This window comes from Alosa pseudoharengus, unplaced genomic scaffold, assembly GCF_046254945.1.
Source record: "Alosa pseudoharengus isolate Yale_2024_CS ecotype anadromous, Long Island Sound unplaced genomic scaffold, YU_APseudo_1.1 YU_APseudo_1.1_scf_2, whole genome shotgun sequence".
Lineage (NCBI taxonomy): Eukaryota > Metazoa > Chordata > Actinopteri > Clupeiformes > Clupeidae > Alosa > Alosa pseudoharengus.
Window position 1 is genome coordinate 58,227,817 of NW_027468663.1, and position 24,583 is coordinate 58,252,399.

The window sequence follows — 24,583 nt, forward strand, 5'->3', positions numbered from 1 at the left end:
GTGTGTCTCTCTCTGTGTGCCTGTGTGTGTGTGTATCTCTGTGTATCTCTGTGTGTGTGTGTGTGTGTGTGTGTGTGTGTGTGTGTGTGTGTGTGCATGAAGTACCAACCCATACGGACAAAATGATGTGACCTAGGCTATCAATGCAAGCTAGTGGTGTTGATCTTTGGCAGCTTGGGGCATGTCCACAATCTTGTTTCCAGTGGGTTAAGGCTGGCAGGGCTCTCCAGCAGAAAAACAAAACAGCTAGCAAAGTTTTGCTCCATATCTGCAGTATGGCGCAGGAGATGTTTTTTGTACCCCTGAATATCATTGAGTGACAAAGCCCTATCTTATCTCTTGAAATATTTGAATCCTGTCTATTGTAATATGATTTGTGGATTTAAATAAAGAATTAAAATGTGTGCACATGTGTGTGTGTGCGTGCGTGTGCGTGTGTGTGTGTGTAGAGATGTAACACTAGCCCTACTGCCCTGATCCACAGGAAGTCCTCCCACCCCAAAGGAAGTGGTCATTAGAAGGTCCATTAATGTATCTAATGAGGACAGGAAGTCATTAAGTTTTATGGGCCTCAGCTCTCTCTATAGACAACTTCACCTCTTCTGTCCCATAAAACCCAGAACACTGACACAGACATACGCAAACACACACAGGCATGCACAAGACAAGTGTACGCACACACGCACACACATACATATATATAAAACACAAGCATGCACACACACACATTTACACATATATAAAACACAAGCATGCACACACACACACACACACAAAACAAGTGTACGCACACACACACACACACACACATTTACATATATATAAAACACAAGCATGCACATGCACACATTTACACATATATAAAACACAAGCATGCACACACACACAAAACAAGTGTACGCACACACACACACATTTACATATATATAAAACACAAGCATGCACACGCGCACACACACACACACGAAACAAGTGTACGCACACACACACACATTTACACATATATAAAACACAAGCATGCACACGCGCACACACACACACAAAACAAGTGTACGCACACACACACATTTACACATATATAAAACACAAGCATGCACACACACACACACAAAACAAGTGTACGCACACATTTACACATCAGTGTTGCGCGGTCTGCCCGAAATGAAGCGGTCGCCCGCGGATGACCGCGGTCACCCGCGGTTATGAGTCATAAACAAAATATTTTAATGATATTCGGGTCATTTGCGGGCGGGTCAGTTAAAATTAATTAAATATATATTTTCTACAAATAGACCTACTTAAAATATCACGAAAAGGCTAGCATCAACACAGTGAAGCATCAATACAGTAAAGTCAACAGTAAAGAAGCTGAAGACGCGAGTTAAAATAATAGACACCCCTTCAGGAAAAGCGATATAGGCTATGGGAAATATTGGGAAACGTTTTTAAAGAAGATGACAGTAAGTTATGGTCTATGTAGGCCTACTTCTTGCGAAGCCATTTAAAAGTATGACAGCCAAAATGTTATGGCACAGACTACACAGCCATATCTACCGGTATGTATAGGTTCGCGCATGCATAAAAGTTACAGTTCGTTGTGTTTGTGACTTTAAACAGTGGATGTACTTTAGTAAAGCTTTGTGCTTCATTCAGCATTATAAACCAGTTCTTACGCTAACGTTTTGACCAGCAATGTATCTCTCTTGCCTACCTTGCCTCACCATTTCTGTTTTCGAAAGAAAGATGTATGTCCATGGCCTTCAAATCTTATCCTAGTGTTCTAATCCTTTGTGCGTTGCGTGCGTGCTTGCGCTCTTATTCTCATTCTCTCTCCTGCGCAAACATTATGTCCTGCATGCCTAAATAAATTAGTTTGTTTTACCAGGGTTCCTACACATTTTCCATTTCAAAATTCCATACTTTTTCCATACTCAAATTTCCAAACTTCTCGGTAGATTTTTCTGACCATATTCTCGACATTGCGGCCACATCTGGTTTGGGATAACTCGGTGAAAACAAAGGTATGGACAACTAAAGTGAACTAAAAAATGACACTTAATATTCGTCCATTTAGCTGGTTCATTTTTAGTTGTAGGCCTATCTAGTTGTATCATAGTTGTATCTTGACGATGGGGACTGAGAGTTAAGCTACACAACAGTAGGAATAATTCATTATGACCCGAGTGAAGTGATTAGTACTGCAAATGCAATAGTCTGGAAACACAAATATTTCTCCATACTATATTTATTTTTTCCATACTTATCCAGACCTGGAAATTACTAAAATCAAATTCCATACTTTTCCAGGTTTTCCATACTGCGTAGGAACCCTGTTTTACAGAAATGGCCTACTGTCACACTGCATGCAGGCTATAACCAAAAGCACACATTTTGTAAATAAGTGGGTTGGATCGCGGGTCGGGTATAATGTTGTCCTAATTATTATCCGCGGTCCGAGTTGCGGTCGGGTTGATTAAAATATCGGGCGACCGCGGGCCGCTTGTGACCAAACCCACGCAACACTGTTACACATATATAAAACAAAAGCATGTGTAGCGGGGCGAGGAATGGCACCATTACTAAAATGTGTGTGTGTTCAGTCTACTTCCCATATAATGATAACAGGCAATTTTAATATAAATCAATACGTATTTAATATATTTGAATGTCTACATTTAATCTAGTAAAGCGGTGACCTAATGCCCAATCACTCTTTCATTCACACATTCTATTAAAACAGACTTAAACATTTACAACAAAATACTGTATACATTACATAACTGAATCGTCCCATAATACACTCTCTTCCTAGATTAGTGAACGTCTTTGTTATATCCACCCTGTAGTTGGTGCTGTGAGTTCTGATTAGTGAAAGTCTTTGTTATATCCACCCTGTAGTTGGTGCTGTGAGTTCTGATTAGTTAAAGTCTTTGTTATATCCACCCTGTAGTTGGTGCACCCTGTAGTTGGTGCTGTGAGTTATATCCACCCTGTAGTTGGTGCTGTGAGTTATATCCACCCTGTAGTTGGTGCACCCTGTAGTTGGTGCTGTGAGTTATATCCACCCTGTAGCTGGTGCACCCTGTAGTTGGTGCTGTGAGTTATATCCACCCTGTAGCTGGTGCACCCTGTAGTTGGTGCTGTGAGTTATATCCACCCTGTAGTTGGTGCTGTGAGTTATATCCACCCTGTAGTTGGTGCTGTGAGTTATATCCACCCTGTAGCTGGTGGTGTAGTTGAGTCCCTGAGTTGGGGCCAGTAGTGTTAACGCATCGGTCAGTATAAGGGGGACACGGTGGGACTCCATGGCGTAAGGTGGCTAATTAACTCTGTGCTAATTAACTTTAGCTGATACGGTGGGACTCTTCTGTGGCTTAAAGTGGGATAATTAACTTTAGCCGGACGGCTCGGCGTGAGTGATAAAACTGATAACTTTACAGACTTTAGGCCTAGGCTAATACAGACTTTAGGCCTAGCCTAATACAGACTCCTAATACAGATCTATAGAGGCCTAGCCTAATACAGACTCCTAATACAGATCTATAGAGGCCTAGCCTAATACAGACTCCTAATACAGATCTAGAGGCCTAGCCTAATACAGACTCCTAATACAGATCTATAGAGGCCTATCCTAATACAGACTCCTCGTTGCCCTTCACTGTGGGCTATACGGAAGCTAGCTGATTAGCCTGCCAATGGTAACTTTGTTACTCTGATATCAGAAAACGAACGCTCACCAGTCCCAGTTACCCCTGCTGTTCTAGAACACGAGCGCACCAGCCCCAGTTACCCCTGCTGTTCTAGAACACGAGCGCACCAGCCCCAGTTACCCCTGCTGTTCTAGAACACGAGCGCACCAGCCCCAGTTACCCCTGCTGTTCTAGAACACGAGCGCACCAGCCCCAGTTACCCCTGCTGTTCTAGAACACGAGCGAGCACGAGCGAGTGCTTATAAAAGAGCTTGTTATGGCCCCCATTACACATGCACACGCACACATATACATACACATATAAATATATGCACACACGCACACTCACACACACACACACACACACACACACACACACACACACACACACACACACACACTCACCTCCAGGGGTGGAGCCGTCTGTCTGCACCTGCATGCTGGTGATACGGGAGAGTTCCACCTCAAAATGGCTGCTGTCTCCATCCATGAAGAGGTACCTGTGTCAACCAATCACAGCACATCAGGAAGAGGAGCCTGTCACAACCAATCACAGCAATCACAGCACATCAGGAAGAGGAGCCTGTCACAACCAATCACAGCACATCAGGAAGAGGAGCCTGTCACAACCAATCACAGCACATCAGGAAGAGGTACCTGTCACAACCAATCACAACACATCAGGATGAGGTACCTGTGTCAACCAATCACAGCACATCATCTTTTTAAATCCTCCTCAGCGTGCTGGTCAAACTCCATGGTTACGTGCGGACTCATCTAGCCCCTCATGGCATGTGCACAGCCTCACATGGTCAAAATAGAATAGCAGAATTCATTCACACAGCACTCACACATGCCAACCCCTGGACACTCACACATGCCAACCTCTGGACACTCACACATGCCAACCTCTGGACACTCACACATGCCAACCCCTGGACACTCGCACATGCCAACCTCTGGACACTCACACATGCCAACCTCTGGACACTCACACATGCCAACACTCTGGATAGTTCAGTCTTCAGCCTTTTAAGCTCGGTTGGGACGCTAACTACATGCCTTATGGACACCCCTACATACCCCTACACACTCATACTCATACTGTAAATGAATTAGCATCGCCCAGCATGTACACGTCCACTATTTAACTAGCAACACTGATGATGTAAAGATCACTAGTTAGCAAGCTAATCAAGATAATGTGGACCGTTTGGGGAATGTTTGGTGTTTGGAGGCATATCGCCATCTAGCATAGTGGAGTAAGGCATTCGTACTTAGGTCAAAAAGGGCCTTTTCCTTTGTCATGCAAATGGAAATAATGATCCAGTCAATTCCTCTAGCCAAGCTAGGACTGTAGCTCGACTTCACATATATATACTGCATATAGGCGTACTGTGTTTGAGTGTGCATGTGTGTATTTGTGGTTGTTAGACAGACAGCATGACATAGTTTCTGATTTCTCAGATGTATGCGTGTGTGTGCACGTGCGTGTGTGCGCGTGCGTGTGTGTGTGTGTGCGCATTAGGGCTGTAACGATATACGATTCGAAACCGAAATCGCGACATTCATATCAACGATACTGTGTCGCGGTGTGAAAAGTTAGAATCGCGACACACCATTCTAGTGTTTCATGCAGTGCTTTGCAGCTTATGCGGTCGCAAAAGCAACCCACATCTCCCGCTTTACTTATCGGTAGCCTACGTTGTCCAAAAACAAACAAATAAATAAATAATAATTTCATACCTCTCCTTGCTTTCATTGTAGACTATGTGTGCAACTTTACCAAACAGTATAGAAGTAAACCCCCTCTCCTTGCCCCGCTCTCTCTCGCGCTCCCTCCCTCTCACTCTCCCTCCCTCTCCTGCAATGAACACACGCGACTTAAATAAAACATTCACAATCGTGAAAGCAAGGACGCATAGAAGACGACTAGCTAAATTACTATTAAATCCGCCTAGCATCATTAGCATGCTGCACATATTTGTTTAAAACTCTTGCATTGAAGTTGACTGATCATCTCAATACCAACGTTTCCCAAAAGGGCCTGTCCCAAGGAGAACAAGTATTACCTTGAAACTTAAACACACATGGGGAAACTGAACAGTCCAATCAGTAGACTATGATAGGCTAAGCTAGCCAACTATGCTACTTTGTTTACAATATTTCCAGGCTTCAACCAGACAGCTGAATTAAAGAGGTAGAGTTGTAATAAAAAATAGCAGGCCTAGGCTATAGGCTAATCTGCATTCTGTCATAAATATCAGTCATTCAGAAAAATATTTTTATATCAGGATATAAAATAATAGATATATTATATTGTAATCCTCTGGTGTTCTAGGGGAGGCTATTAAAATGTTATTTAATAACATGTCTAGCCCCACCCCCCCAAAAAAAAAGAAAAATCGAGATTCGTATCGAACCGTGGGTCAAAAATCGTGATACAAACCGAATCGTGAGGTTGGTGTATCGTTACAGCCCTAGTGCGCATGCGTGTGTGTGTGTGTGCGTGCGTGTGTGTGTGTGTGTGTGTGCGTTTGCGCGTGCGTGTGTGTGTGTGTGTGTGTGTGTGTGTGTGTGCGTGCGTGTGTGCGCGTGTGTACCTGTGGTTGTTAGACAGACGGCATGACATAGTTTCTGATTTCTCAGATGAGCCCAAGGTCACCAGGAAGGTCCCGCCTGCAAAGACAGTAAATCACCAATCAACCAATCACAAATCAGCCTCACAGGAAATCACCAATCACATCAAATCAGCCTCATGCAATGCCACGCCCACAAATACCTCAGACAGAAACAATCTCTCTGTTGTACAGTAAGGAGATGCCAGTGCACTCTCTGCAATGCCTGACTCTGTGTGTGTGTGTGTGTGTGTGTGTGTTAATATGTGTGTGTGTGTGTGTGTGTGTGTCTGTTAGGGATTTCACTTTGGTGAAAAAATCCTGTTCGATCTTTGAGACATAAGTGTTCATTTAGGGCTGGGCGATGTAAACGGTATAAGCGGTATGCGATAAAAATTTGGCCAACGATACAGATTTTTGTTATACCGGCATATTGCGATAGGTCATTATGTCATCAAATTGCAACACGCTTGGCCTGCTGGGACCGGCAACAACCACGAGGAGGCCACAGGTGTGGAAAAATGGCAGCGAGCGGTGAAGGTATTGTAACGATTTGATAGCGACACAGACAGTTGTCCAATCAAAAGGTTTATTAGCTGAGAACGAGAGCAGGGACACAGACCCAGAACACAATACACACGGAGCAGGTCAAGTACACACACACGCTACACATACAGGGGTGGACGCAGCCCCCCACACAAAAAGGATCACACACGAGGGAGAACTAAAAGGGAAACATGTCACGACAAAGACGCTAACTTTAGACTTATAACTTAGGAGAAATACAGACATAAACCCCCAAATGTTCGCCCCCGTATCCCAGCATGCCCTGCGTGGGAGAACGCTAACAATGTCTTGTGCGCCGACGTTACAGTATGGAGGAGGAGGAGCTCGTAAAAAAGACTGGTGCAACGTCCATAATATAGACATGGTTTGGATTTAAAGTGTCGGATAGTGAGCAGAAAACCATAATCTGCAAAATATGCCGGTCAACAGTGACTGCAAAGAGAGGTAACACAAGCAATCTGTTCTACCATCTGAAATCAAAACACGTTGTCGAATATGAGGAAAGCCAATGAATGCGTAGCGCTGTTCCTCAAAAACCAAGTCAGTCCTAAGAAAAGTAAGGGAAAGGAGTATTTTGCACTGGAATGATGTTTCACTTTAAAATTGACATTGCCTTGTTTTAAATGTATACTGCTTGGAAGTTAAAGTTTTATAATGTTCTCTATAATTGCAGTTTTGCACAATAAATTTTAAATAAGTAACAATCTTGACTATTTTATGCAAGAACCTGCTAGACCTATATTGAAATTCACACACCAAATTATACCGCAATATATACCGTCTGTGTCCCAAATTATACCGCAATATGAATTTTAGGCCATATCGCCCACCCCTATGTTCATTGAATCGATTGTAAAATCGATTTTCCATGTCTAAAGACGTTTCCATTTTCAACGCCATATATAATCCATGGACAACTAAAAGGCATTAGGACGAATGTAAAGAGGGCGCTTGTAGACGCAAGCCAGCAATATTTCTGATGATTTATTGGCGTGAAGTTTCGTGCACAATGACAAACAGGAGTGCAACATTCTCGAAAAACAATAAGCAGAGTGGACTGCCATAACATCAGTGACAAACATTACTGCAGGCTTCAACGTGGCTGTGTATTGTTTACGATTAGAAATGTCAAACAAATTTGGCCTACGTAGGAACTCAACTCACGACTGTACAGTTTGCATACCACTTTGTCCTTCTCCATAGTTTGATCTACCCAAAACCCGAAGTGCTTCCATATCGAACTCCTCAAGTTATTATGGGTCATCACTCGTCTCTCTCTCATGTCGTACAAGTTGACCGCCGCTGTCCTCCACGTTTTGGCAAAACACCAGCAGCAGCCGATTGAAGCCGATTAAAACTGTTTCCGTAAAATTGGTGGGAATTTTCTTTTTAGCTTTCGCAACGCATACTGCACTTTGGGAATTCTTTATTTTCTTTTTCTGCTTGTTTGGGAGTTTTGTTCCATTTATGGCTTTGTTACATCTATCTTTTTTATCTTTTCTATTTCTTTAATTTGTTTAAAATTAATAGTGTACATATTTGGTTAAAATCGATTCCCTATTTTAGTTTTAGAAACTGTGTGTGTGTGTGTCTGTGTTAATGTGTGTGTGTGTTTGTGTGTGTCTGTGTTAGTGTCTGTGTTAATGTCTGTGTTAATGTGTGTGTGTGTTTGTGTGTGTCTGTGTTAGTGTCTGTGTTAATGTCTGTGTTAATGTGTGTGTGTGTGGTGTGTGTGTGTGTGTGAGTGGCTGTATTAATGTGTGTGTGTGTTAGTGTGTGTGTTAATGTGTGTGTGTGTTAATGTGTGTGTGTGTTAATGTGTGTGTCTCACCCCCCGTGAGGACTTTGAGCTGTCTGTCGTAAAAGTCTCCTTCTCTCTGTGAGATGGCGCTGCACTCTCCGCACTGTCTGACCGGGTCAACGAAACACATCCGGGGCAGCGGCAGCTTCTTACTGCAGCACTTATCACAGAAGCACCGGCCACAGCGCCGACAGTGGTGCTGCGCACACACACACACACGCGCACACGCGCACATGCACACATGCACACACGCACGCGCACACACGCACACGCGCGCGCGCACACAGAAAGACATACAAACGCACGTGCACACGCACACACACACACGCGCGCACACACACACACACACACACGCGCGCGCGCGCACACACACACACGCGCGCGCGCACACAGAAAGACATACAAACGCACGTGCACACGCACACACACACACACACACACACACACGCGCGCGCACACACACGCGCGCGCACACAGAAAGACATACAAACACACACACACACGCACATGCGCACGCATGCACGCACGCAGAAAGATATGCAAACACACATCAGTCTTAGGTTTCCCTTCACCAGTCGACTCTTGTTGTGTTCGTTTATTCTGTGGCCATACGGAGCAGAGTGGCGTTCCTACCTTCCTGGTGATGAAGTCAAACTTGGCCTCGCACTGCATGCATCTGGGACACTGGAGAGGCAGAGAAGGACTTAACACTGGGCTGGATATGGCACACGCACGCACGCACGCACACACGCACACACACACGCACACACACACACGCACGCACGCACGCACGCACGCACGCGCACACACGCACGCACACGCACGCACACAGATCAGAAGGAGGTTGCTAAAGAGAGAGAGAGAGAGAAAGAGAGAGAGATAGATAGATAGATAGATAGATACTTTATTGATCCCCAAGGGGAAATTCAAGAGAGAGAGAAAGAGAGAGAGATAGATAGATAGATAGATAGATACTTTATTGATCCCCAAGGGGAAATTCAAGAGAGAGAGAAAGAGAGAGAGATAGATAGATAGATAGATAGATACTTTATTGATCCCCAAGGGGAAATTCAAGAGAGAGTGAAAGAGAGAGAGAGATGAGAGGAAGTAGACAGATAAGGAAGGAAGCCAGAAAACGTCCAGCAGCAGATAAATCTACAGTCCTTTTCCTCCACTGCTGACCACACAGTTTCTCAACCCTCACCCCACACACACACACACGCCATACCCCCCCCCCACACCCACACACACACACACACCATACCCCCCCCCCCACACCCACACACACACACACGCCACCCCCCCCCCCACTCACACGCACACGCACACACTCCGGCTGTTTACTCCAACTCTGCCTGGCTGTGGAGTGCTGTGCTGATTCCAGTAAGGCTGTGTTCTGCTCCTGGGTCTGAGCCCGTCACTCTGGTTCTAACTGGTTCCAGAAGTCCACCCAGGTCTGAGTGTTCCAGCAGCTGGTTCCAGAACTCCACCCAGGTCTGAGTGTTCCAGCAGCTGGTTCCAGAACTCCACCCAGGTCTGAGTGTTCCAGCAGCTGGTTCCAGAACTCCACCCCAGCTTGGCTGGCTGCACTAGTGCCCTAGCTGCACATCTGGACCTTCACTTCCTCTTTCCCAACATGTTTTCCCCACTCACACACACAACCCTGCCAGACACACACACACACACACACACACACACACGACCCTGCCCAACACACACACACACACACTCGTCCTCCTTGACACACATTTTAACCAGGGAACAGTGAGAACGCCACAGACAGCAGAAAACTTTCTTCCACTTTCATGTGTCTGCAGATGATGCATTTGTGGAGTTCTGTCCGCTGTGGCAACTCCATGACACGGTCACAGCTCTGTTCCACGTGATCCCCCGCTGGTGGAATGACACGGTGTGTGTGTGCGTGTGTGTGTGTGTGTGTCTCTCGCTGGTGGAATGACACGGTGTGTGCGTGTGTGTGTGTGTGTGTGCGTGTGTGTGTGTGCGTGCGTCTCTAGCTGGTGGAATGACACGGTGTGTGTGTGTGTGTGTGTGTGTGTGTGCGTGCGTCTCTAGCTGGTGGAATGACACTGTGTGTGTGTGTGTGTGTGTGTGTGTGTGTGTGTGTGTGTCTCTCGCTGGTGGAATTATTTACCTGCCACTCTTCCATCCAGCCGTAGTTTTGGGATCTTTCAAAAGCGCCTGACTCTGTTTAGCTCCTGAACTAGAGTTGTTGTAGTTTGTATTATGTTTATTACTCTGTTATATTAAACTGTTGATTTTAATGTAAATGTAATATTTATTATATTATTTATTGATGTCTTCGGAAGTTGCTTTGGATAAAAGTGTCTGATACACAGCTTTCCCAATCACATATCCTGAGACATGAACAGGAGTCAGCTACTGACACACACACACACACACACACACACACACACACACACACATTTATCATCAGATACCAAGGCCGCTGCCCTGTCCTTCAAATAATAACCTCCCCAGTGTGTGTGTGTGTGTGTGCCAGAGACAGCAAGGGATCAGGCTCATGACTACTCAAGTTTATAAAGCTGAACTCCTGGAGCTTACAGAGGTGAAAAGAGCTCCAAACGACTGGTCCTACTCAAGTCAAATCACACAGACGAACTAAGCTGAAGTTGCCGGATGTTCAAATCCATTCCACTCGTTCACCATACAGATGAACACGGATCGGGCTGGCGTCTCAATGTTGCTCGAGACTGCGATGTCACATGACCAACTGGACATCTTTAGCTCTCTCTCTCTCTCTCTTTACGGACAAAGCAAATTCCTCGTGACACGTGAACACAGACCAACTGCACAAAGGCCTCATGGTTGTGCGTCGCTCCGCTACCGGTTTTTATCATAGACGAAAGAGTTGTATTTGCTGAAGAGAGAGAGCGCACTGTATGCGCACGATGCGTGCGCATTCCCTGCATGGGGCACGGAGGTCACGTAAACAACGTTCAACAACTACAGCAGCGCACAGGCAGTCTTGACGTTAAGGGCTGCCAAACCGCAAAACAAACCTGCAGTGAATGTTCCCTGGATACCCCTCCAACACTCGAAAAAACAGATGTCTGAGCATGTGGGGAAAAAATCCTGTGCTTGACTGAGATCATATTGCACGAAAAACTGAAAAAATACTAGTACTCAGATGACAACAACATAATTGTCATAAACACAGTCTCTAATGTTAATCCCTCTATACAATTACAACTAACCTTCCGAGTAAATCTTACGACCACAAACAACACATTCAATGTGCCTTTGTTATCCTCTCTCAACTCAACTAACGCGTGTGCAGCTACACAACTTCTCTAACATGTTATTTAGTTGAGGAGGAGGATTCTCCACGGCTAGCTAGCTGTCATCTGTATTAGATTACCGATGATTTTACGAGATACAAAACAAACCAGCATGTGACAAAACAGGAATTGAAGTAGATTTTTTAAAAACTTTGAAAACTGTTCCTGGGTATATACGTAGACTGTCTAACTTTAACTTTAACGTTAACTGTTATCAAAGTACATACACATGCAACTTTTCTTCCTGCAGAGAAAAATGTTCGCCAACTAGCACTAGTTTAGCAACACATTGATCACGTCCATCCTTTAGCTGTGCGCTAGCATGCTAGCTAACACGACCGACTTGTGTAGATGATGGACTTCAGATGCTAACGCCCAAACCACGGGCCAGCTCCAGGATGACACCACGGCCAGTCTCAGCTAACTACCTCACTCCCAAACTCACCTCTTTATCCGGGACCCACTGCGGTTCATCTAGCGAGAACGGGCTGTTAAATGCACCATTCTCTGGAACCATTCGGAGTCCGCTTGGGCTTCGGACCAGTTTTTTGCCATCAGGCACCGCTGACATTTTTCCACTAGCCTTCCAGCGCTCTCTCCAATCTCGCCTGGAATCCGTCAGCCGTGTGCTATTCAGGCGAACATGCCCTTAGATTGACAGATCCGTGGCCCAATAACAGGAGGGTGTGGGAGTCACGTGATTGCTATCCCAGAGGTTGTTTTGGAATTTAACGCCCACCTACTCTACTTTATGACAGGTCTCTAACTTATTATGTAATTCATTAAGTTCCAGTTTCCCTAAACATTTTTGTTTTCCTAAAATTGTTGAACCTTAATAAGTGCTAATATATAATGCACTAGCTCTAATGTTAGTGCACTTTCCATGATTTTTTTGTATTCTTTTCAGTGTTAACTAACAAAGAATCGACCGACAACATACATCTTTTTCACTTAACAACGCGATTTATAGGCAGCACTGAGATGATGCCCCGTCATTTATCCATGTATCTCCCACTTTCTCCACAGTGAACGCATAACGCAGTGGCAGAATATGCATAACATAAAGTCGAAGATTGTATTGCATTTTTTTCCCGGTAGATGGAGCCAGAATCCACTGAATACTTTTGCTCTGGTCACGACTAGGCCTATACGCAACTTTTCGCCGAGAACACAACGACGAGACAACACCTCGGAGCCCACGGACCCAAAAACATGCTGCCCCATAGTTATGGTTATGGTTATGGTCATAGTTATGGTTATGGTCATGGTCATGGTTATGGTCATAGTTATGGTCATGGTCATAGTTATGGTTATAGGATTTGGCAGACACTTTTGTCCAAAGCCACATACAAATAACAATACAATAGTTAAATTTAACAGTAAACAATTTAATAAGTTGGTAAAACTACATTAAGGAGAATAGCAATAATAAACAACAATGTCAAATCAATCAATAGCCTAATGAAAATAAACAAATTCAATAATATACAAACCATAACGCATAAGAAATGCTTAATAAACTAAGTGCCAAACTTTTATCTCCCATATTTATGAAGCAAATATGGGCCATGAGTGCAAGTACATGCGAGTACAAGTTTTAGCTTATATCTATTATTGGGGGCCAAGCAGCGAAGCTGTGAAGGCACCCATTGAGTTACTAGCTTTTCCTATTATTAGGGGTCCGAGCAGCGTAGCTGCAGGACCCCTATTGTTTCTGTACCGTTCATTTTTGGCCAAAATTCTGTAAAAGTCATACTGCAGCCTAAACCGTAACTCCAAAACTCTTCAAAATTTCAGGTATGGTTACCAGTACCCCCCTCTACCCATAACCCAACATTTGGGGTACTGCACCCAAAGGTGGCGCTATTGGAAAAAAAAGTTAATTATGCTAATTTCTCCTTACCAGATTGACCTAGACTCAAAATTCTTTCATAATATTAATCTCTAAACTCAGATGCATCTTTATGGCCCTGGTCTTATGGTCTACAAATGTTTACTTTTGACACAATTTCATGGAAAAGCCAAACATTATAAAAAGTTTCACACTCTTCAAAAATAATCAACTCTTCACCAAAATTCTCACAGACAATGTTTAAACCAAGCCTCACAAAAGTTATCGCTCAGAATTTTGATATTTTGTTCCATTTCAGAGATATAGGCCAATAAAGTTAGACCACTTAGGCCTTTTTTCCTAGATCACCTATATTCCTATAAACCGTAAGTCCTAGAAACTTGACATTTTCAAGTATTGTTACCAGTACCCCCCACTACCCATAACCCAAATTTGGGGTACTGCACCCAAAGGTGGCGCTCTTGTCAAAAACGCTTATTTCTCCTTACCAGATTGACCTAGACTCAAAATTCTTTCATCATATTAATCTCTACATTCAGATGCATCTTTTTCACCCTGGTCTTATGCTCTAAAAATTTTTACTTTTGCCACAATTTCAGAGAAAAGCCAAACATCATAAAAAGTTTCACAGGCTTCAAAAATGATGAAATCTTCACCAAAATTCTCACAGACAATGTTTAGACAAAGCCTCACAAAAGTTATCAAAAGAATTTGGATATGTTGTTCCATTTCAGAGATATAGACCAATAAAGTTCGACCACTCAGCCCATTTCTCCTATATCACCTATATTCCTATATGAGTAATTTTTTTTCCTTGGAGAACAGCCATACAACCATCATTATGTGGATACCATTAACAGTGCACATTTTCAGATCTGTATTCTTTTTTATAAAGCCCTTAATTCTATTGTCAAATGTATGCTAGGAATTTTCTTGATGTTGTGTGTTTGCCAACACACATTTTCACCATGTGAATGTGACTGCCAAATATGTAGGATTGTCAGTGGCTCAGTGGGATAATGCCTAGTGCTGGTGTTTGTTAGGTTGAGGGTTTGAATCCCCGGTAGTGCTTTAGGATCAAGCTGCACATGCTATTGGTCATTTAAGATTCACACCGTTGAACAGCACCTGAATGACATCAGCCAATCAACATTCACACTCATCAGTTGCCAAGAATCAGAATGCAGAGACACTCTATGACATTCAGGGGAACTTCTTTGTTTACTATTTTTCCTTCATCATTAAGTCTATCATATTTATATTTCATCTATTAGTGTTCTTCTCGACAAATGTCTAATTGCCCCTCCATGCTTGGAGTTTTTCTTGTTGTGTGTTTACCAATACACATTTTCACCATGTGAATGTGACTGGCCAACATGTAGGATTGACAGTGGCTCAGTGGGATAATGCCTTGTACTGGTGATCCTACTTAGGTTGAGAGTTCAAATCCCACTTGAAGCATTAGTGGCTTGTGGATGTTAGCATACTACAATAGAATGCTGTTGGGTTGTGGAGGTTAACACACTATAACATTACAGCTACTTGTCAATATGGACTTGTAGTGCAAGGCAAGTATTACTGTATAATTATAGGCTGTTTATCTTATTGACTCCGACACAGCTGTAGCCTATAATTATTTGTTATTCTTATAATATTTGTCATTTCTTATACATATTTAGTCGGCTCTTCCACTTGACAGAACAACTCTATATCGGTTAAGGATTTCACGCATGAAACAATGCTGCAGAAACACGAAAATACGACTTTGAGTTTAGTAGGCTATAATTTTCAGTTCCTGTTTATCTATTGCACAATGGGTAATAATTTAAAGGAATCGTGTTGCAGTCTTGTAAATAGTGACCCTGCAAGATCCCTAGTCATTGCAAAATCATAGTCTGTGACTTAAAACTCTACTACTTGTCTTTAGATGTGAGAGTTTCTGAGACTGTAGTCTTTCAAAAATCTTTTCCAAATCTTTGCAAATCTTTCCAAAGTCTTTCAGTGCAAGGAGGGCTTGAGGTGAAAGTGCTGTGGAGAAATTGCAGGATTGTTTGGCTCTGCCACCTAACCACACCCAGTTTACCTGCTGGGAAAGCCTGTAGCTCCGGAGCAGGGGCTCAGACCAGGATAAATTGTTTGCTCGCCCTCAGTTCACTCTTTTGTTCATCTCAACCCAGCACTCCAGTGTGTCCTGCTCTGTGTGCGTCTTTGAGTTAACGTAAGTCATCACTTTAATCATCACTTTAATGACCCTCACTATGACTTTTGTGATGTTTATCAGTTTGTAGAGTAGCTCTGCCATCATGTGTAAAGTTAAGGTCTTTGTTTGTTGGTTTGGTGTGTTGGAGTCCCATGTGATAGATGATTAGGTGATGTTGGTTGACTTGGGATGTCAAGTATTGTTTAGTTGTACCTTATATAGCCATATGATTTCAGTTTATTGTTCAAATGTCAATTGGTTTGTTTGTGAGTTGGGATCTGTACTGATTTACCCCATTTCACTGATTACTCCATTTTCTGTTTGTTTCCTCTTTGATGCAGCACACATACAAGTAAAGAACAAAAGAACAGATGAATTGAAACTCAAATAAAGTTAACTTGTGTTGCACCGAAACCTGCCATCTCCGTGTCATCACTCCATACCATTGAGCCTTCTGACCGAGGCTCTGCCTGCTCGCCCCTACAGTTCCTTCAGTTGGGTTGTGGAGGTTAGCATACTAGAATAGAATACTGTTAAGAATACTGTTGGGTTGTGGAGGTTGGCACACTATAACGTTACAGCTACTAGTCAGGACTTGTCGTGCAAGGCAAGTATAACTGTATAATTATAGGCTGTTCATCTTGACTCCCAACACAGAACCCACCCCCACCCCCCTTCACCTACCACCACAAATACAATTCCATTCTGTGAGAAACACTGCCTTCCATTATCAGACCCTTCATCTTACCCATGACAAATGCATAGTCCTGTAGAATAGAGTATTGTTAGAATACTATTGAGTTGTGGAGATTAGCGCACTAGAATACTACTGTTAGAATACTGTTGGGTTGTGGAGGTTAGCACACTAGAATAGGGTATTGTTAGAATACTATTAGGTTGTGGAGGTTAGCACACTATAATGTTACAGCACAGGGTAATCCTAATTTTATGCATCAAATTTATTCCAATCCAACTCAAAAAGTTTTGAACAACACAAAGTGAAGGTTTTATCCAGATCAAAACCAAGAATAGAATATAGCTGCAAGCGGCAATGGCGGGCCCGAGCACCTCCGGTCAGCAACCCGTGACATTTCGGAATCCAACAAAGCAACGACGCGGTGCGTGTGTGAAATGTACATATTTGATGCGTGTGCTATTTGTTTTTGTATTTAATTTTCTGGGACATATACTTGCTTGGCCAGGTGGGGGCGCAACGCAAGGCAGGCCCATTGGGTGTCATCATAATCATAATATATATTAACCTGAGAAATGTCAGACTATTCATTTTAAGCAAAGAACATTTCTGATGCACTTTTTGGTTGGCCAGATGGTGGCGCTATGTTAGGCATGAAAATTACATTTGCTTAACTGTGATTATCATCACAATAAAGATATTCAAAATATTTGTAAATTTTAAGATCGATCACTTAAGGCATTGTCCATTTCTGGCACATTTCCTGCTTGACCTGGTGGTGGCGCTATGCCAGGCAGGCCCATAGGGTCTCTGGATATAATCATAATATCTATTAACCTGAGAAGTTTCAGACCATTCATTCAAAGCATAAAGCATTTATGGCATATTTCCTGTTTGGCCAGATGGTGGCGCTATGCTAGGCATGTGAATTATATGTGTGAATATCATCACAATAATGATATCCAATATTTTATAAAGTTTCAGATCAAATACTTAAGGCATTGTCCATTTCTGGCACATTTCCTACTTGGCCAGGTGGTGGCGCTATGCCAAGCAGGCCCATTGGGTGTCAGAATATCATCATAATCATAATATCTATTAACCTGAGAAGTTTCAGACCATTCATTCAATGCACTGTGACTTTATGACACATTTCCTGTTTATAGGGTGAGATATTAAAATCATGACATATTGCAACATATCAAAAATCCGTTCGCAATTTAACATCAGCAACATCTTGGCATCATATTTGCCAAATTTCATATGAATCTGACAAATTGTCTAGCAGGAGTATGTTAAAATTGACCATGTGACATCAGTGTAATTGCCATTCTTTCTGTTGCCAGGTGGTGGCGCTATGCAAAATATGCATTATGGGCATGTGAATATCATCACTCCCATGGTATTCAAAGACCTGTGAAATGTAAAACATTTCAAGCCATGCATGGTGAAATATGACACATTTATTGTTTATGTGGAAGGGTATTAAAATTAATAATTTCGCCATTGCGTCAAATTACAACATATCAACAAAAAGCTTCACAATTTATAATCAGGAACATCTCAGCGTCATGTATACCAACTTTGACATGAATCGGATCAACCGTCTAGGAGGAGTACGTTAAAATTGATCATGTCCACAACGCACAAAATCTCAATTACCTCACTTCCTGTGGGCGTGGCTAATGGCATGTTAATACAAAAGTTGATTGTTTTTGGGAGTTACATACACCCACCAAATTTGGTGTGTGTATCTAAAACTATATGCCAACCACAAGTCACAGTGACATAAGGGGGCGCTATGGAGTTCCTGGGCAACGCCCGGTGCCAAGGCTTTTCCCCTGTGTATTCACGGTACCTCTTGACGTGTGTGCCAAATTTCATGCGTTTTCAGCGATGGGAAGCACCTCTTTTGGCATCACAATTCATCACATTTTAGTCTGCACAAAATCCCAAATACCTCACTTCCTGTTGGGCGTGGCAAATGCATTGTACATACAAAAGTTGTTCATCTTGGGGAGATACACACACCTACAAAATTTGGTGTGTCTAGCTGAAAGTATGTGCCAACCACTGGATCAATCACCTAAGGGGGCGCTACTGAGTCCCTGGGCCACGCCCGGGGCCAAGCTTTTATGCCTGTGTAGCCATTGTGATACCAGATGTGTGTGCCAAATTCCAAGACTTTTCATCCATACTAACCACCTCAAAAATAGCAAAAAGGTGAACAAATAATAATAATAATAATAAATATAGCCGCAAGCGGCAATGGCGGGCCCGAGCACCTGCGGGCTGCAACCCGTGACATGTCGGAATCCAACAAAGCACCGACGTGGTGAGTTTGTGAAATGTACATATTTGATGCGTGTGCTATTTGTTTTTGTATTTTATTTTCTGCCACATGTACTTGCTTGGCCAGGTGGGGGCGCAATGCAAGGCAGGCCCATTGGTTGTCATCATAATCATAATATATATTAACCTGAGAAATTTCAGACCATTCATTTTAAGCAAAGAACATTTCTGATACACTTTTTGGATGGCCAGATGGTGGCGCTATGTTAGGCATGGAAATTACACATGTGAATATCATCACAATAATGATATCCAACTTTTTTGTAAACTTTCAGATCAATCACTTAAGGCATTGTCCATTTCTGGCACATTTCCTGCTTGACCAGGTGGTGGCGCTATGCCAGGCAGGCCCATTGGGTGTCTGGATATCATCATAATCATAATATCTATTAACCTGAGAAGTTTCAGACCATTCATTCAAAGCATAAAGCATTTATGGCATATTTCCTGTTTGGCCAGATGGTGGCGCTATGCTAGGCATGTGAATTACGCACGTGAATATCATCACAATAATGATATCCAATATTTTATAAAGTTTCAGATCAATCACTTAAGGCATTTTCCATTTCTGGCACATTTCCTGCTTGGCCAGGTGGTGGCGCTATGCCAGGCAGGCCCATTGGGTGTCTGGATATCATCATAATCATGATATCTATTAACCTGAGAAGTTTCAGACCATTCATTCAATGCACTGTGATTTGTGACACATTTCCTGTTTATGTGGTGAGATATTAAAATCATATCAAATATATTACAACATTCAAAAATCCCTTCACAATTTAACATCAGCGACATCTTGGCATAATGTTTGGCAAATTTCAAATGAATCTGACAAACCATCTAGGAGGAGTATGTTGAAATTGATCATATGACATCAGTATAATTGTCATTCTTTCTGTTGCCAGTTGGTGGCGCTATGCCAAACATGCATTATGGGCATGTGAATATTATCATTAACATGGTCTTCCATGACCTGTGAAATTTAAAACATTTTAAGCCATGCATGGTGAATTATGACACATTTATTGTTTATGTGGAAGGGTATTAAAATTAATAATTTCGCCATTTCGTCAAATTACAACATATCAAAAAAACGCTTCACAATTTATCATCAGGAACATCTCGGCGTCATGTATACCAACTTTGACATGAATCGGATCAACCGTCTAGGAGGAGTACGTTAAAATTGATCATGTCCACAACGCACAAAATCTCAATTACCTCACTTCCTGTGGGCGTGGCTAATGGCATGTTAATACAAAAGTTGTTTGTTTTTGGGAGTTACATACACCCACCAAATTTGGTGTGTGTATCTAAAACTATATGCCAACCACAAGTCACTGTGACGTAAGGGGGCGCTATGGAGTTCCTGGGCAACGCCCGGTGCCAAGCTTTTATCCCTGTCTATTCACTGTACCACTTGATGTGTGTGCTAAATTTCATGCGTTTTCGACTATGTTAACCACCTCAAAATATTTGCCAACCACGAGATCAGTCACCTAAGGAGGCGCTAGCGAGTCCCTGGGCCACGCCCGGGGTCAAGCTCTTGTACCTAACTGCGATGCATGACACCTGACGTGTGTGCCAAATTTCAAGAGGTTTCGACCATGTTAACCACCTCAAAAACAGGAAAGCAAAAAAGTGAAATAACAATAATAATAATAAATATAGCCGCAAGCGGCAATGGCGGGCCCGAGCACCTGCGGGCCGCAACCCGTGACATGTCGGAATCCAACAAAGCACCGACGTGGTGCGTTTGTGAAATGTACATATTTGATGCGTGGGCTATTTGCTTTTGTATTTTATTTTCTGCCACATTTACTCGCTTGGCCAGGTGGGGGCGCAATGTAAGGCAGGCCCATTGGGTGTGATCATAATCATAATATATATTAACCTGAGAAATTTCAGACCATTCATTTTAAGCAAAGAACATTTCTGATACACTTTTTGGTTGGCCAGATGGTGGTGCTATGTTAGGCATTGAAATTACACATGTGAATATCATCACAATAATGATATCCAAAATCTTTGTACACTTTCAGATCAATCACTTAAGGCATTGTCCATTTCTGGCACATTTCCTGCTTGACCAGGTGGTGGCGCTATGCCAGGCAGGCCCATTGGGTGTCTGGATATCATCATAATCGTAATATCTATTAACCTGAGAAGTTTCAGACCATTTATTCAAAGCATAGAGCATTTCTGGCACATTTCCTGCTTGGCCAGAGGGTGGCGCTATGCTAGGCCTGTGAATTACGCATGTGCATATCATCACAATAATGATATCCAATATTTTATAAAGTTTCAGATCAATCACTTAAGGCATTTTCCATTTCTGGCACATTTCCTGCTTGGCCAGGTGGTGGCGCTATGCCAGGGAGGCCCATGGGTGTCTGGATATCATCATAATCATGATATCTATTAACCTGAGAAGTTTCAGACCATTCATTCAATGCACTGTGATTTATGACACATTTCCTGTTTATGTGGTGAGATATTAAAATCATATCAAATATATTACAACATTCAAAAATCCATTCACAATTTAACATCAGCGACATCTTGGCATAATGTTTGCCAAATTTCAAATGAATCTGGCAAACCGTCTAGGAGGAGTATGTTCAAATTGATCATGTGACATCAGTATAATTGTCATTCTTTCTGTTGCCAGTTGGTGGCGCTATGCCAAACATGCATTATGGGCATGTGAATATTATCATTAACATGGTCTTCAATGACCTGTGAAATTTAAAACATTTCAAGCCATGCATGGTGAATTATGACACATTTATTGCTTATGTGGAAGGGTATTAAAATTAATAATTTTGCCATTTCGTCAAATTACAACATATCGAAAAAAAACTTCACAATTTATAATCAGGAACATCTCGGCATCATGTACACCAACTTTGACATGAATCGGATCAACCGTCTAGGAGGAGTACGTTAAAATTGATCGATCATGTCCACAACGCACAAAATCCCAATTACCTCACTTCCTGTGGGCGTGGCTAATGGCATGTTAATACAAAAGTTGTTTGTTTTTGGGAGTTACATACACCTACCAAATTTGGTGTGTGTATCTAAAACTATATGCCAACCACAAGTCACAGTGACGTAAGGGGGCGCTATGGAGTTCCTGGGCAACGCCCGGTGCCAAGCTTTTATCCCTGTCTATTCACTGTACCACGTGATGTGTGTGCTAAATTTCATGCGTTTTCGACCATGTTAACCACCTCAAAATATATGCCAACCACGGGATCAGTCACCTAAGGGGGCGCTAGCGAGTCTCTGGGCCACACCCGAGGTCAAGCTCTTGTACCTAACTGCGTTGCGTGACACCTGACGTGTGTGCCAAATTTCAAGAATTTTCGACCATGTTAACCACCTCAAAAACAGGAAAGCAAAAAAGTGGAATAACAATAATAATAATAATAATAATCCTTACAAAAACAATAGGGCCTTGCGCCCTTCGGTGCTCGGGCCCTAAATATAGCCGCAAGCGGCAATGGCGGGCCCGAGCACCTGCGGGCCGCAACCCGTGACATGTCGGAATCCAACAAAGCACCGACGTGGTGCATTTGTGAAATGTACATATTTGATGTGTGTGCTACTTGTTTTTGTATTTTATTTTCTGCCACATGTACTTGCTTGGCCAGGTGGGGGCGCAATGCAAGGCAGGCCCATTGGGTGTCATCATAATCATAGTATATATTAACCTGAGAAATTTCAGACCATTCATTTTAAGCAAAGAACATTTCTGATACACTTTTTGGTTGGCCAGATGGTGGCGCTATGTTAGGCATGGAAATTACACATGTGAATATCATCACAATAATGATATCCAAATTTTTTGTAAACTTTCAGATCAATCACTTAAGGCATTGTCCATTTTCTGGCACATTTCCTGCTTGACCAGGTGGTGGCGCTATGCCAGGCAGGCCCATTGGGTGTCTGGATCTCATCATAATCATAATATCTATTAACCTGAGAAGTTTCAGACCATTTATTCAATGCATAGAGCATTTCTGGCACATTTCCTGCTTGGCCAGATGGTGGCGCTATGCTAGGCCTGTGAATTACGCATGTGAATATCATCACAATAATGATATCCAATATTTTATAAAGTTTCAGATCAATCACTTAAGGCATTTTCCATTTCTGGCACATTTCCTGCTTGGCCAGGTGGTGGCGCTATGCCAGGCAGGCCCATTGGGTGTCTGGATATCATCATAATCATGATATCTATTAACCTGAGAAGTTTCAGACCATTCATTCAATGCACTGTGATTTATGACACATTTCCTGTTTATGTGGTGAGATATTAAAATCATATCAAATATATTACAACATTCAAAAATACCTTCACAATTTAACATCAGCGACATCTTGGCATAATGTTTGCCAAATTTCAAATGAATCTGGCAAACCGTCTAGGAGGAGTATGTTCAAATTGATCATGTGACATCAGTATAATTGTCATTCTTTCTGTTGCCAGTTGGTGGCGCTATGCCAAACATGCATTATGGGCATGTGAATATTATCCTTAACATGGTCTTCAATGACCTGTGAAATTTAAAACATTTCAAGCCATGCATGGTGAATTATGACACATTTATTGTTTATGTGGAAGGGTATTAAAATTAATAATTTTGCCATTTCGTCAAATTACAACATATCGAAAAAAAACTTCACAATTTATAATCAGGAACATCTCGGCATCATGTATACCAACTTTGACATGAATCGGATCAACCGTCTAGGAGGAGTACGTTAAAATTGATCATGTCCACAACGCACAAAATCTCAATTACCTCACTTCCTGTGGGCGTGGCTAATGGCATGTTAATACAAAAGTTGTTTGTTTTTGGGAGTTACATACACCCACCAAATTTGGTGTGTGTATCTAAAACTATATGCCAATCACAAGTCACAGTGACGTAAGGGGGCGCTATGGAGTTCCTGGGCAACGCCCGGTGCCAAGCTTTTATCCCTGTCTATTCACTGTACCACTTGATGTGTGTGCTAAATTTCATGCGTTTTCGATTATGTTAACCACCTCAAAATATTTGCCAACCACGGGATCAGTCACCTAAGGGGGCGCTAGCGAGTCCCTGGGCCACGCCCGGGGTCAAGCTCTTGTACCTAACTGCGATGCATGACACCTGACGTGTGTGCCAAATTTCAAGAGGTTTCGACCATGTTAACCACCTCAAAAACAGGAAAGCAAAAAAGTGGAATAACAATAATAATAATAATAATAATAATAATAATAATAATAATAATAATAATAATCCTTACAAAAACAATAGGGCCTTGCGCCCTTCGGTGCTCGGGCCCTAAATATAGCCGCAAGCGGCGATGGCGGGCCCGAGCACCTGCGGGCCGCAACCCGTGACATGTCGGAATCCAACAAAGCACCGACGTGGTGCGTTTGTGAAATGTACATATTTGATGCGTGTGCTATTTGTTTTTGTATTTTATTTTCTG

The 24,583-nt window shown here is 42.5% G+C and overlaps 1 protein-coding gene across 2 annotated transcripts in view; it reads right to left on the minus strand.

The window, feature by feature from the left end:
- Positions 1-12,607, minus strand: part of zfyve21 (zinc finger, FYVE domain containing 21) — a 26,200-nt gene extending 13,593 nt beyond the window's left edge. For both annotated transcript variants that reach the window (XM_076295633.1, XM_076295634.1), the window contains exons 1-5: positions 12,441-12,607; positions 9,309-9,359; positions 8,706-8,874; positions 6,293-6,368; positions 4,095-4,189 (exon numbers count right to left, since the gene is read on the minus strand). In XM_076295633.1, the coding sequence (XP_076151748.1) occupies positions 4,095-4,189; positions 6,293-6,368; positions 8,706-8,874; positions 9,309-9,359; positions 12,441-12,566 (517 nt within the window). In that variant the 5' untranslated portion in view covers positions 12,567-12,607. The remainder of the gene's footprint in view (positions 1-4,094; positions 4,190-6,292; positions 6,369-8,705; positions 8,875-9,308; positions 9,360-12,440) is intronic.
- Between the last annotated feature and the right edge of the window lie 11,976 nt (positions 12,608-24,583).